Source organism: Pyxicephalus adspersus, chromosome 10, assembly GCF_032062135.1.
Source record: "Pyxicephalus adspersus chromosome 10, UCB_Pads_2.0, whole genome shotgun sequence".
NCBI lineage: Eukaryota > Metazoa > Chordata > Amphibia > Anura > Pyxicephalidae > Pyxicephalus > Pyxicephalus adspersus.
In genome coordinates, this window is record NC_092867.1 from 46,576,933 (window position 1) to 46,592,946 (window position 16,014).

Consider the following 16,014-nt stretch of genomic DNA (forward strand, 5'->3'; position numbering starts at 1 on the left):
AATAAAACTGTCTTTTTATATATGTTAACACAATATACCAAAGTTGGTGGGAAAAGAGACAGTAACTTCAGTAGGGATATTTGACAAATGTATGGCATAAAGATACTATTGTATGTAATTAATTGTATCTAATGTGCAAATCATACTGCATTTAATTCCCAAGTCATAATGTTCCCTTTACAACATAATACTGAAAAAAGATAGATTTCACTATTTCCAGTAGATACCTTATAAAGGTTAAAAAAGCAAATGACAACCTCTAATAAATGGGCAGTTGCAATATCACAAATCACGTCAATCCTTACACTTCCTAATTAAAAATCTAAGCCTAGCAGCCGTCGGGGATGAAGTAATGTATTTATAACACAAAATAAAAGAAGGAATAATATAAAGGTATACTTGTGGTATTAGAAAGAAGAGTAATAAAGACATTAACAGTACTTATGGCTTTGAGGAAAAAAATACACATACCAGGTCTACCACAACATCCTTATGAAAGGTGTTTCTCCATTCTGCGGCCACACTGCAGACATACATTACTGCTTCTGGATCATCAGCATTGACATGAAATATGGGGGCATTAACCACACGAGCCACATCCGTAGGGTATGGGGAAGAGCGAGCCATGCGAGGGTCTGTGGTGAATCCAATCTATGGGGAAAAAAACAACATTCATAAATCTAGTGCCAATTTCAAAATTACTGATTTTACTACCTTTCCTTGAACACACCAAAAGAGGAAAAGATTCATAAGTAAATAATCACCTGATTGTTCACAACAACATGAATGGTTCCATTGGTGGTATAAGATGGCAGATCACTGAGATGGAAGGTCTCATAAACAACACCTTGTCCAGCAAAGGCTGCATCACCGTGAACTAAAATGGACATCACCTTAAATCACAAACCAAAGCATTATATTACTATTTATTGGTTAACTTCATAATGTATAAAGACTTTGTGGTGCCAATTTAAACAAAAAACTTATGTTCATTTCCATTGTAAACAGGCCCCCAATGGCACTTACGCACAAGAGGCTACATTCTAACCGTGTGCTAAATTAACTCACCTTTTTTCCTTCAGCATCCCCTCTATAAAACTGCTCTGCTTTGGTCTTCCCTTGAACCACAGGATCTACTGCTTCTAGATGAGAAGGGTTTGCAACCAAAGACAGAGTTAAGTTCTTGTTGGTGGCCCGATTGGTGCGTTCATGGTACATACCCAAGTGGTACTTCACATCTCCAGATCCCTGATAGAGAAATCAACATTAATCTTATATGATACAAGAGTATTTTTTTTATTTTGAATATATATCTCATCATGCTGACCCCAAAATCCTAAGACATATATAATACAACTCATATAGTAACAATGCAAACACAATAATTGGGCCCAACAGAGGATAGTGCTCTGGACTTTGCAGCGCTAGGTCCCAGGTTCGAATCTCAGCCAGGGCATTATCTGCATGGAGTTTGCAGGTTCTCCCCATATCTGCGTGGGTTTCCTCTGGGTACACCGGTTTCCTCCCACATCCCAAAAACATGCAGTTAGGTTAATTGGCTATCCCCAAAATTGACCTTAGTCTGTATTAAAGACATATGACTGAGGTAGGGACATTAGGATTGTGAGCCCTTTGAGGGACAGCTGGTGACAATGACTATGGACTTTGTACAGCGCTGCGTAATATGATGGCACTATATAAATACTGTATACTAATAATAATTGTGGATCTTAGTTTTTATTACAATTTTTCTTTCCACTTTTTCTAGCAATTATTTGCGTATCCTACATGTGGAACATGAATGGTGTATTATATGGTCCATGTTTATCCTCTGCTTTTTTAAGATACCAAGAAAAGAGCTGGTGTCAGTGGCTGCAAACAGCATGAGGAGGATTGGACCCAGAAAAAGTATAAGGGAATAAGGCAGCAAACAGTGATGGCACAAAGTTTGACCCTTAATATTTTCAAAAGGAGAAGTAATGAATGGCAGTGTTATTTTTTTCTATGACAGGTTTCATTTAATATTCCATGGTAAATTTGTATGGAATATAATAGACTTCCTTAGCAGTCCACCAGAGAGCCAGTGGTCACGTAACCTAAAAATAAGGGTAGTGTCCTAGTTATTTTAGGATCTTGTTTAATACTAAAGTCATATAAGCATCAACATGTTTCATCCATGGGAATACTATCTTGTGTGTCTGCTTTTTTATAACTTGATAATTTTATTAGCTTTGTTTAGTATCACACAGGAAATCGAACATGCTAGTTAAAGTAAGGTAAAAATAGGACATGCTAGTGTTTAATGAAAGAAAACAAACATAGATTGCAGTGAAATGAAGAGTAATAAATTAGCAAACACAGATATACTTCTATCATTTTTACAGTTTTGTAACTACATTTGTTAGATAATGACATCCCCTAAAATGCTAAATTATGTGCTGACATTTTGAAAGAAAGTAAAGGGTTTTATTCGGATGCAATATATTTGTATTTCTTCTGACATGAAGAAGACCATTACCTCATCTGAAGCCTCCAGTTTAGGGTCAAACTGACAAAAGATTTGCTCCAAATCTTTACGGATCACATTTGCTAAGACATTTAATCTTCCCCTGTAAATGAACACACAAAAAATGTGCAATGCATTACAGACCACTTTATACTCATCTACTACCTATGAAAAGGCATATAAAGAAATTCTAATGGTAAAATGTTCTACTGAACATTTTTCTTTTTTTAAACTACTCATTTTAATGTATTATAAGGAAGGGAGTTTGTCTCAAATAATTCCTGCTTATTTCCTGCCCTGCTGACAAACACTGTACAGTGAAGGACAATCTCCTGAAAGATGGCCACAGACAAGAACATATCTAAAAAAAAAAAGTATAGTTTTAATACCTGAATGTTCATAGCTTCCCATTATTGCTTCACTATTAACAAAACTATATATCAATGCTTTTCCCAATTTCACATCTGGAAGGGTTTAATCTTTCAGTCTGACTTCTGCACTTATAGTATTTGTAATTTTTTTCTCATTTACCTAAAGAAGATACCTCAATTCAAAGGGCCCAGAATAACAAGATGTGGGCTGGTGTCTCCAGTATTGGAAAAGTTGAGGCAGACATCAGCCATAAAATGTAATATCAAGTTTATATCAAATAAGTGATTCGGATAAATGGAGGTCCTGTTCGGAAACACTACAACACTGATAATGTAAACTGCTTCTCTAGAGAACTTACCCCCCCACAGTAAGTTTTTTTTTTTTTTATTTCCGAAAAAAAAAATATTATACAAATATAAAATATAATAAGTATATAATAAGTAATATATTAAAAAAATATTCAGTCACCAATAAATATAAAAACCCATGTCAGTCCTCCTCTGCAGAAAACTCTGCACCAAGAGTTAAAACTACAATGGCTAAATTACTCTATATCCAGAATGACTAAACCTCAACAGAGATACATCACAGTAAATGGACTGTGAAGTTTCCACCATGAGCTATAATTGCTACATATATTTACCAGTAAACATAGCGCAAAGCTCCAGAGGTGTGAAGAGCTCTGTGCATTTAGGCTGGTGTTTAAAAATAGGGTCCCCGATTCAACTATCTCATTGCTTAAATGTACACTGGCTGGTATTAACATGGGAAGAATCTTGCACACTTATTACCCTCTTGGAATGGAGATACCAGCCCAAAAGCTTGGAATGCTAGACCAAAATTGATTGCCAAAGGTTAAAATTATGTTCTCAGTCTGCCAGATTGGTTAACATTCACAGATACCCACCACAAATTTGAAACACAGTAGATCTACATGCCTAAACACCCTGCTGTAAGCAATAAATCTTATAAATAAAATAAGAAAAATTACATGTTTTTCTAGTTCAATTAAGAATGACTGCATATAGTTTCAGAAACTTGCAATGCCTGTTTAACTGTTTTCCATCTTGAGAAAGACAAAAGCATATATAACCATACCTATGGGGCATTCCCAGGATGACATATTCCACTCCCATCACACTGGATTTATCAATGAGCATTTTTAAAGCAGGTATCATGACTTCACAGCCTTCCAGACCAAATCTCTTCTCTGAAGACCATTTGCGAGCTAGAAAATCCTCAAACCTTCAAAATAAACATAATAAATAAAGATAAAATATGGGCTTGATCACAGTAATTGGCTAAAGGCAATGGTGTCTGAAAAATATATAAATTATACCATACGTATTTGCTAAATTGGCAGAAAAAGCATATTAAGACTACTGAAGACTGATAGATGATAGGGCCAGGGATTACAACACAACTATCATGATGCTGCCTTGACTGATTCCAGGTTTTTAAGTGAGCATGCTGCTGAACCTGTAAACTAAGCAGTAGACCTTTTGAGGCAGCAACTAAGTGGATTATTGATTCACACACCTGCCCCTCACCAATAAAAGCACATTGAAATGCAAAAAATAAAATGTAATATATTGCAGAACAGCTTTTAGGTGTAGCGGCTAGATTTATTTTCTTTTTTTTTTTTTTTTACACTTTTGTCACCCTGTAAATAGCACACTTGCTATCCCTTTGATTCTTCATTGTATGAATGGAGGGAACCAAGGTTGTCACATAAGCTGCACTTGCACTTGTCTGCCTCCGTTCATCTGTAGGACATGGTAGATGGGTGACTGAACTAGAAGTTTACAAATGAAAGATAAAAATGATTGTGCTTTATTTTCAGCCTCCAAGTGACAAGGACATTGCATTTCTGGCAAAATCAATAGGGATTTTTTGTACTACTAAAAATTTTCTTAGCTTGAGAAAAGATAAAACACAGCCACCACCTCTAAGGACTGGTAAGCTACAGTTTTTTGGTTCAGATATGGAATAGGGTTACAACCTGTACTTGCCTCATTTTGAGCACAGGAACCCCAACATGACCTGGTCCTTTATTACATGATCCTGTTTCCTTAGTCCTGTATGCTGCGTTTTCTGTTCCACTAATCTTACTTTTCACTGCCTGTGGCTTTAGCCTGGACCATGATTTTGCTTACTGTTTCTGTAACTTGCTGTTCCACCACAATCAAAAAATTCATAACCATGTATCTTTTTGCTGTTATCTTGCTCTCTACACAAACCTCAATTACCACGTACTGCACTGCCACTGTTGGACTGCTAACTTATAGAAAAAAACAAAACAACAATCCCACATATTCCCCAATTCCCAAGCAATACCTACTAAAGCTTAGGATGCAGGCTCACTACTGTCACTCTGCCTTGAGGTACTCATGACAACCAAGGTATAAAGAAAAAATTATAACACCAACAAAGTTATTAATCAAATACCTTGTAGAGTGCACTAATCTTGCTAAAAGAGTTCGTTTTTCTTCATTGGTAAACTTCATAATACCAGGAGTCTCAAACTTTTGTCTAATCCACTGGCACTGTTCCACATCATTGATGAACATGAATTCTAGCCCAATATGTTGACAATATGAATTCTGCAAGGCACAAGAGAATGTTTGGTATATTTATACAATCCAAAAAATAATAAGCATGACTTTGCAACAAAATGACTATTTACAAAAATACAATGCACTTTTAAACCAAAAAGTGTAAAACTAAGGGCACTATTTATAAAACTCTATAAATCTAGCTATCTCTATCTATGAGTCTAACAATCCCTCCGACATACTCTGGTGGGGATCTTCCAGGTCCATTTTGATTGGCAGTAATTGAATGCCACCAGTGAATGTTTGATGAAATGTCACAGTTTTGGTGATATTACTGATAATACAAACTACAGCATATCATATTTTTTAGTGTCTTTTGCTGTTACAGGAACAAGAACACCATGCTTTTAATTCACAGGTAGTGACTGAATCTAACATCAGGGGTAAAGCACACAACAGATTCCACTGTGGCATTACCTAATGAAAATTAAGCCTATGTTAAAACAACTTATAGCAACAATTTGAAAATATTTTCTGTATGACTATCAATCTTTCACATTGTTGTAGAGGAATTATATAACACTCTTCTGTACAACAGTGGGGTTTGCAGACATTGAGCAGTTACAAAAAGCCCAACTTATTTTTTACCAGTTCTATAAGGCAGAGGTAGGCAAACTCCGGCCTTTAGGCCAGATACAGCCTAGCCAGTATTCCAGTCTGGACAGTATTCCAGTTCCCGCAAAATCATCGAGTTCCCGCACAGTAACCCCAATTACTATGCCTAAAGAGCAACACGCAGCTACTAGTCCCTGAAAGGTTGACCTTGAACGTCGTGTCTTCAACCCGGAATGGACTGACAAATGATTCTTCGTTCAACGCAGCAACAAAGTCCTGTGTTTAGTGTGCAATGACCCCAACAGCACTTTTAAGCGGTCGATCCCAAGGGGCATTTCGATGTCAAGCACGCGCATACATACAGAGACTACCCCACGGATGAGCGGAAGAGTGCGGCTGCTCACTTACAGTCACGGTTGTTTCTTCTGGCCTAGTGTACCTTCTTGACCTCCATAAATGGCCTAGTAGTCCAAAAATTTTGCCGACCCCTGCTATAAGGTGACACATACCACTGTTTTCTACAAAAGGTATTTATTTATATATGTCCAATATTTTTGACATAAGACAGTTTCTCTCTAAGAAACAGAATTAATTTACCTCCAGCCTTCTGATGATCTCTTGCAGGGACAGGGAAGTTTCATTACCTCCGATATAGGTGGTTGTCGGCAGTCTAAATACTTTATCCAAATCTCCCTCATGCAATCCATAGAAACCTGTTAAATTTTACAAACATACAAAAAGTCCAACAGAACAAAAAAAATTGATAACTAAAATATTATAAACAGCAAATAAATCATGACATGCAAGTCTAGTACAGGCTGACATTCAAAAATCCGGCAACCTTCGGACCTTCGGATTTTTTTTTATACTTACCTCCACGCACAGACCAACCTTCCTCTCGCAGCAACGCATCTGGCACAGTTCCAGGGAGCAGGCACGTCTCAATGTGTATTTAGTTTAGCAAGCTATACCTAACAGCTGTTTCTGCAGAACAGTGCCAGCAAAACATTAGTGGTCAAACAGTGTACTGCAGTCCCTGTATTGAACATGTGATCTGAAATTCATGCCGGAAAACTGAAGGATCCGGATTTTCAATGGCCGGATTTTGGATTGTCAACCTGTACATTGATTTAAAGTATGGGGAATGTTAAAAATCAGGTGATCATGCCTACTTGCATTCCATACACAAAGGATAACATGAAATACATTTATGATATCATAGCAGTGACAGGAGAATGTAATTAAATTTTGAACAGTGAACTATTGGCAGTGATACATATACAAGACAAAATGAATGACCTGTTTAATTTTAAAGTACAATTTATTAGAGTTGAGATAATATTATAGTATCTGCCTCTCTATAACCTTTCATTGTGACTTAGCTGAGTGATGTTTTTGACACTAATACAGAATCATACATGCCTGGAATAACAATATTGTCTTGAACGCAGTTACAGCCAAGCAAAGCAATCAAAGGACACAGGAAATTTCTTGGTTATGGGTCTTGGGGGTTATAAATCATGAGGGTAGAAAAAAAAAGGAAAAAAGAAAAAATGTAAGGTCAACGCCTAATGGAAAGTGACTGGATTTGACAGCTTAAATACACTGTGAATTACTATCCTCTTGAAACCCAGCACAAAGCGATCAATACTTGGACAACACAGCTCACAGATTCTGTATTTAAAATAATGAAGATAATAAGCAAATATGACAGTGCAGAAAAAAACTATAAAATGACTTAACAAAAACCTTGTGGACTTTAGGAGCAATGTAAAAAAAAAAAAAGGAAAAACTTTTCCTCAGGGTGAAATAAGAGCAATGAAAAAAAAAGGAAAAACTTTTCCTCAGGGTGAAATAAAGTTAGAATTAGGAAAGCACAACTGTGTATTTCTAACAATAATTAATAGACATGGTACGTTGCAATATGAAATACAACGCCAAAAGTACAAAGTAACCACCTAAGCCAACAAAGACTTAACCTAGGATACAAATATATCTGAAATCTAGTTAATTCATGAGCTACAAATAACTTATTTTTGTTTGCTCGAAATCAAGGGAATAAATGTCATGTTCTGTAGATACAGGATGACTAACCAAGCTAAACAGCGAGGAGTAAAACCATATATCAACGCTTCTGAAAATCAAAAGGATGAAGTGAATAAAATGAAAAACAACAAAGATTCTCTGAGCGCTATAAGCAGCTGGAGCTCATTAATCCAGAGGTTTATTATGCGCGATACCATTCAGGCGCTGCAGATCATCCACCTCTTCATGACAGATGCAATACCTTATACTCAAAAACACAGCCATCAATCACTCACATGGGCTTTGGAGAATGAGACAGTTCATAGCCCTGAGAAATAATAGACAGTAGGCTACGAATGCTCACAGTATACAGAGACAATCTCAACAGCTAGGAATCATCAAATTAAGCAAAAAAAAAAAAAAATTAACATTGACATAAGTGTGGCAGGTCATGATATTGTAACCATGGTAAGGTCAGACATGGCCACTTAGCAGGGCCAGGCAACACATAATTTATCATGCAAGTCTACATCAAAAAACACAAACAAGCATACTCTCTGCATGGGATTGTCTGAAAAGATGGTGTAAAGGATTTGACAACATTACAAATAAAAACAGCCTCTAGAAATTAAAATACCATTTGATTTTAGCTTCTTACTATGGGTAAGTGGGCAAGCCTGGCTAGTATCAAGTTAAAACTAAATACTGTACAAGCTTAGATGCCACCATGGCTGTGGAGTCAGATGCTATATTTGTGTATCTTGAGTTGAAGTCAGCAAAACTGTATGATCTCTGGCACCGACTCCAAGGCTATCACAAATGTGACCAGGCAAATTGATCGAGACATACCTAATAGATACAAATAAAACCAGACAAGGCTGGCCAATATAAATTAAGATTAGCAACCATATGAATACCCAAGCTCAATTGTTGAGAATAGGTAAGACAATGCAATTGTTATCTGCTGTACTGAACGAAAAAAGGCGGCCAATTTTCATTTATTCCCAGACAGAGGATGTTAAAATGTTTTCAGCAATTCCAACAACAATCCATTGAAGATATGAGGAATGTATTAAGGATGAGGAAGCACTTGCTGTTTTGGCATAATCTATGATAGAAACCTTTGGGAAAGGGGAAAACGTGTAGCAAAAGAGCACACCAAGTATAAAAACAGCACTATATACACAGCCCTATATAAACTAACAACTAATCTAACACTAAGCTACTCTTCTTCTTCTGGAGTAAAAACTTCACCTTAACCAGACAACAAAGCAGTTGTCAAACATTTTGGTCGACACTAAAACCACATAGTAGTCAGACTGGGAGTGGATAACTGTGTTGTATTTGATAGCACGTATAAAAGGAGCCTTAAGCTATGTACACACATCAGATTTTTATCGCCCGATAATCGGCATCGGCCAATTATCGGGCGAAAATCTGCCGTGTGTACAGTCGGTGTCGTCCATCGTCCGGACGACCGACCTGCCGGATCCACGGACGATGGACGACAGCCGATCGTAATGAAAGTGAAGGGGAGAGCGCGCAGCAGGGTGCCGCTCCGTCGCTCTCCCCCTCCCCTCTCCATAGAGCATGAACGGTGCTGTATGTACAGCACCGTTCATGCATCGTGCACTCCCTTGTCGTTGGAAAGGATCGTGAAAGATCCTTTCCAACGACAAAAATTGGCAGTGTGTACGCAGCTTTAGTGATGAACTAACACTGACGGGAGGAGATAAAAGATACAGTGCCCTGAGGGTGATCACTGTAATTGGTTATCATAATTATCACCAGGTAAGAAGATAATTATCAAAATTCCTGAGTACTGCCCCAAGATGTCAGCTGATATGATAACATTCACTTATAAAAGTTTTTAAAATGCTGTTAGTTGTCAAAGCAAACTGCAAAGGGGTGTACAAACATAAACCAACAGAAAGCCACTACAGTATATAAAGATCAAGACCAGGTTTGATAGACATAGAGCATGCTACTACGAGCTATACAGATGTAGCCATGTTCACTCTATAATATATTGTATTACTACTGTTATATAGTAAAGCCATTGACCATTCTTGGATAAAATGACACTCAAAAAGGTAAATGTATACTGGTATCCTATTGTGAAAGGCTACATCTGTATTTATGGTACATTAAGGTGTGATGTGATGATCAGAAGGTGCACAAGCAAGACATTCATCTTTTTCTTTACTTTATGCAGTGTAAGGAGTGAATGCAAACTACCACAAAAGCCAGCACCCGACCTCTATGTGTCTGGCAATATTTGCTTTCTCACCCAGTTTGTCAATTGTAGTGATAAGATCCGATGGAACAAAAGAGTCCAAATCAGCATCCAGGATTCCTAGTGGGTCCAGCTGAGCCACATGATGTCCACGGATCTATCCGATTTGAAGAGGTAAGCCAGAAAAAAGAAACAAAATCACAAGACAACATCATCTTTAAGGCTAAAAGAATGCTCACCAATATCTGTGTGCACCACTGGCTCTTCATCCATGGAACCATTAAAAAAGACTCGATTAATGCCTAATGGATCTAAGCTTGCAGCATGATGCCCTCTGATCTGCAAGGACAAAACCACTGGCTTATCATGTTCTTTAATATATTTAAACATATAAATAGCATAGTTGTAAACTTTCTGAATTGTTGTCATTGGTGTAAATTGATTTTTAGTTCACTTACTGTGAGCATTCAGGAAACTTATTTGTATGCTTTTGCCTGCCATGGAAGTCCTTGTTCCGGCACTTCCTGTTATAGGAGTAAAACAACTTTCCCCTGTCTCTCATTTATTCGCCTACATTACCACCATGTCACACTGACTGCTGATTCAGACTTAAGGTAACATGGACAGTCTATTTTTGCCATGATCAAGAAACCCACCATGAAAAATGCCATGCAGCTATGGCTGGAGTAAATGCATGTAGATGTAAGAGAGAAGGTACCAAGCACATTTTTTTACAGAAAAGTGTATTTACAAAAAAAAAATTAAACTCTTTAATGATACACAGTGCTATAACAAACTAAACATTTTTCACTTTGAATTTATACAGGTAGGTCCATAAATATTTGGGCAGAGACAACTTTTTTCTAATTTTGGTACAGTATATTACCACAATTAATTTTAAATGAAACAACTTAGATGCAGTTGAACTGCAGATTTTCAGCTTTAATTCAGTGGGTTGAACAAAAAGATTGCATAAAAAAGGGGGGAACTGGAGCCTTTTTTTACACAATCACTTCATTTCAGGGGCTCAAAAGTAAATGGACAAATTAGGGCTATTTCATGAGCTGGTGTGGGCAATTCGTTATGTCATTATCAATTAGGCAGATAAAAGGCCTGGAGTTGATTTGAGGGGGTGCTTGTATGTGGAAAATTTTGCTGTGAAGACAACATGCGGTCAAAGGAGCTCTCCATGCAGGTGAAACAAGCCATCCTTAAGCTGCAAAAACAGAAAAAACCAATTCGAGAAAACAGCAAACCAAGTGAACAACTCTCCAGGAAGTAGGCATATAGATATCCAAGTCTACCATAAAGAGAAGACTGCATGAATGTAAATACAGAGGGTGCACTGCAAGGTGCAAGCCACTCATAAGCCTCAACAATAGAAAGGCTAGATTGGACTTTGCTCAAAAACATCTAAAAAAGCCAGCACAGTTCTGGAAAAACATTCTTTGGACAGATGAAACAAAGATCCACCTTTACCAGAATGATGGCAAGAAAAAAGTATGGAGAAGGTGTGGAACAGCTCATGATCCAAAGCATACCATATCATCTGTAAAACATGGCGGAGGCGGTGTGATGGCTTGGGCGTGCATGGCTGCCAGTGGCACTGGCACACTAGTGTTTATCCATGATGTTACACAGGACAGAAGCAGCCGAAAGAATTCTGAGGTGTTCAGAGACATACTGTCTGCTCAAATCCAGCTAAATGCAGTCAAATTGATTGGGAGGCATTTCATAATACAGATGGACAATGACTCAAAACATACAGCCAAAGCAACCCAGGAGTTTATTAAAGCAAAGAAGTGGAATATTCTTGAATGGCCAAGTCAGTCATCTGATCTGAACCCAACTGAGCATGCATTTCAATTGTTGAAGACTAAACTTCGAACAGAAAGGCCCACAAACAAACAGCAACTGAAAGCCGCTGCATTAAAGGCCTGGCAGAGCATTAAAAAGGAGGAAACCCAGCATCTGTTGATGTCCATGAGTTCAAGACTACAGGCTGTCATTGCCAGCAAAGGGTTTTCATCCAAGTAATAGAAATCAACATTTCATTTTCAGTTAGTTAATTTGTCCAATTACATTTGAGCCCCTGAAATGAAGTGATTGGGTTAATAAAAGGCTTTAGTTCCTCGCATTTTTATGCAATCTTTTTGTTCAACCCACTGAATTAAAGCTGAAAGTCTACAGTTCAACTGAGTTGTTTCAGTTAAAGTATATTGCGGTAATGTACAGAACCAAAATGAGAAAAAAGTTGTCTCTATCCAAATATTTATGGACCTAACTGTATCTACTACATGTCACCCAGTTACTAACTGCAACTAATTCTTAGCACACAACTGGTGTTACCCACAATGATCATTTGAGACACATTGTACTCATTCCCCTTGGTGCAGAGGCAGATGTGTACAAGCATGCAGGATGTCTCTTCATATTTAAACCAGATCCCTATTAAGGAACTTATATTTAGCCTGGGCTGCCAGGAAAAGGAAAGGTGTGGGGGGGGGGGGGGGGGGGGGGGGGGGGGGGGAGACACACTTTGCAATCTTGAAAGTCTAATTAAGTAAGACAGCTACCAAATATTTTCCCTCCCTTGCAAAAAAAAAAAAAATGAACACACCTATGAAAGAATCCCAAACAAACTTTATGCCACATATTTTAGTGAGGTTCATTTAACTAGGGACATAAAGTTTCTTTTCATATCAGTTTGTAATTATGTCTTGTGTCTTTATTTCATTTGTCTCCTAGAGACTTCAATGCTAAGTTTGAGTTCGAATAACATCAAAGAACATTATTGAACCGGAACACATTCGCCTAATCATGTGATACTATGATACTACAGACAGCACGGTGGCTCAGGGGTTAGCACTCCAGCCTTTGCAGCGCTAGGTCCTAGGTTTGAATCCCAGCCAGGACACTATCTGCATGGAGTTTGCAGGTTCTCCCCGTGTCTGTGTGGGTTTCCTCTGGGTACTCCGGTTTCCTCCCACATCCCAAAAACATGCAGTGAGGTTAATTGGCTTCTCCCTAAAAATTGACCCTAGACTACATTAATGACATATGAATATGGTAGGGACATTAGATTGTGAGCTCCTTTGAGGGACAGTTAGTGACAGGACTATGGACTTTGTACAGCGCTGCGTAATATGATGGCGTATAATAATAATAGTAATCTAAATTTACTACTAAAATATAAAGAGCTCACAATACATCGGCAAATTACATTTGAGGACTATGTTGTCCAAAGAGAGAAAACAAGGAGTAAGGTGCAGGAAGCCCTCTTGTCTTTTTGGGGAATAAAAAAAGCTCTAAAATACTGATCAGTGTTACAACGTTCATATCAATATTTTTTGGCCAGTCAATAAAATGCTAATGCTGCCTAAAAAAATCATGGAACTAATGAGACAGGACCATTATTGCAAACATCTTCTCCGTTCTACAATACACAAAATAAAATTAGGCTATTAGAACTAAGGCAGAGACTTATGGCCGTGTTCAGGATAATCTGGCCTTTTCAATAAAGGTTTCCAGGGAGTACAACACAAAACAACCACTAAATGTGTGAAATCTATTATACAATTTACGTATATCATTTTGCCCATTATAAATAACTTTTGTTGGCATTTTTACTTTTAAATATTTTCTTAATCTTATTTAATCTTTTGAATCTAAGTCTTGAGTTTTGGTATAGGACATAGCTCTGTCCAAATTTTGAAATAGGTAGGCATGGGTTTAGGGAGACTGCATTAGTTACACCAAAATGGAAGAATAATGTTGGAAATGGTGACTGTGAAGGCCATTTGAGTACAGTAAACTGTAATCTTCAAGAAACTATCTGGAGATTTTTAAGCTTTGTCGCACAGCATGCCATCTCGCTGGAAGAAGCCATCAGAATATGGATACACTGTGGTCATGAAGGAAAATATATGGTTAGTAATAATATTAAGATAAGATGTTACATAAAAAAAAAATGCTCAGATGGTATACTAAGATGCTCAAAGGGCAAAGAAAATATCCCCCACACTATTACACCACCACCATTCTGAAACACTGAAACAAGGCGACGTGGATTCATGCTTTAATGCTAATGCCAAATCCTCATCCTACCATTCAAATGTTGCAAAAAAAATGTAACCTCAAGAAACCACATAATTTCCCTAGTCTTCTTGTCCAATTATGAACCAGCCTCAGGTGCCTTTTCATAGCCGACAGCTTTTGTTGCTGTATCTTATCCAAAGTTTTAAAACTAATAAAATGATTTTTATTACGTTTTTTATTTGAAGCATTCTCAATTTACACATTTGTAATTTTTTTTTTTTTTTTTTATGGAAGCGGGAATAGGTTATACTGAAAGTAGATGTAAACCCCAACTCAATGACATTTAATATGTCAAAGCACTTTGTATCAAATAATTACCATGTTCTTTTTGTTCACCTTCTACAACCGCTTTCAGTCCCTGCCTGTATACATACATAGGTAGTCCCCGGGTTATGGACATCCAACATACGAACGCATCCTAGATACAAGCGGGGCTTCCCCACTCGCTATGTGCAGAAAGGAAGCTTAAAGGGGGAGTGGCGGTTTGCATGACTTGCAGAAGAAATCTTTTGCTAAACAAAGCTGAGGTTGTGGGTGACCTTAGGCTTAGTCTACACGTACTGTTTCCCCAGTGTTTAACTTGAGGCTTTTAAAGCCCGTGTATGCATTCCAATGGGCTAATATACAGGCACGTTTATGTGCTTTATCTTAAACGTTTCTTGCAACGTTTAAAAATTTAAAACGCAGGGAAAAATGCCCAAAACCGCTTGAATAGCTCCCAGTGGAGGATTTTACTAGCGTTTTTAAGCTTTTTATGAAAGCTTCTATTGAAAACAATGGGGGCTTTTATAAGCATTTTTAGCAGGACTTTGGAATCTGGAAGCCCCCTCTAATAAGGAGACTCCTATATCTCCACCAACCCACCCTGGGGAATGAGTACAGGGGTATATAAAACCCCTTACTCATTCCCTGAAAGGGTTAAAATATGTGTAAAAAATAGGACGAGGCTTTAATGTTAAATTATTTTATTAAATGTGCGTGTGTTTGTGTAACTAAACTTTTTTTTTTTATTACAGGTTATCCCAATGACAGGATGATTCCCATGATTCCAACGACTGTATGCCCTAGAGGAGATGTAGTATGTGCTACAAATACAGAACACATGTCACAGCTCCTCCAGGGCTGTGGGAGCAATTAGGGGGGCGGAGCTGTCAGCATAGCAGAATGAGTAAGAGATTTTTTGTACCCCGTACTCATTCACTGAAAGGGTTAAAAGTAAAACTTTTATAAACGCTTATGTAAAATGGTGGCAAATGGCGACAATTTGCGGTAAAACGCGTCATAGGAGTATAAAAGTTTTTTAGCGTTTTAAAGTCAAGCTTGTTTTTAAAACCGTCCATGTAGACTCAGCCTTAGGGGGGTGAGCTCTTTCTGTAGCCTTTTGTAACTCTTTAATGACTAAGGCAAACTATGCAGTTCTTTTTTTTACATGTCAAAGCACAGCTTGCTCCAGAAGTTAAGGAATGTCTAGGCTCCATAAGGACTTTTTTTTTTTACTTTATTTATGATTAACGTACAATAATTTTATACAGTAACTGACACCATGCTGCCTAACAATAAGTTGAGACAAACATCTGTCCTAATTGCATTTATTAAAAATTTAAATG

General features: G+C 37.6%; 1 protein-coding gene across 3 annotated transcripts in view; it reads right to left on the minus strand.

Annotated features, from left to right (window-relative positions):
• The window catches only part of OGDHL (oxoglutarate dehydrogenase L), a 77,033-nt gene that overhangs the window by 35,697 nt on the left and 25,322 nt on the right, over window positions 1-16,014 (minus strand). For 2 of the 3 annotated variants that reach the window (XM_072425029.1, XM_072425032.1), the window contains 8 exons: window positions 10,364-10,466; window positions 6,646-6,761; window positions 5,327-5,481; window positions 3,977-4,123; window positions 2,519-2,609; window positions 1,069-1,248; window positions 765-893; window positions 472-651 (listed from right to left, as the gene is read on the minus strand). In XM_072425029.1, coding sequence (XP_072281130.1) covers window positions 472-651; window positions 765-893; window positions 1,069-1,248; window positions 2,519-2,609; window positions 3,977-4,123; window positions 5,327-5,481; window positions 6,646-6,761; window positions 10,364-10,466 — 1,101 coding nt within the window. Of the gene's footprint in view, window positions 1-471; window positions 652-764; window positions 894-1,068; window positions 1,249-2,518; window positions 2,610-3,976; window positions 4,124-5,326; window positions 5,482-6,645; window positions 6,762-10,363; window positions 10,467-10,548; window positions 10,649-16,014 lie in introns of those variants that run through there. The other variant, XM_072425031.1, reaches the window with a different exon arrangement.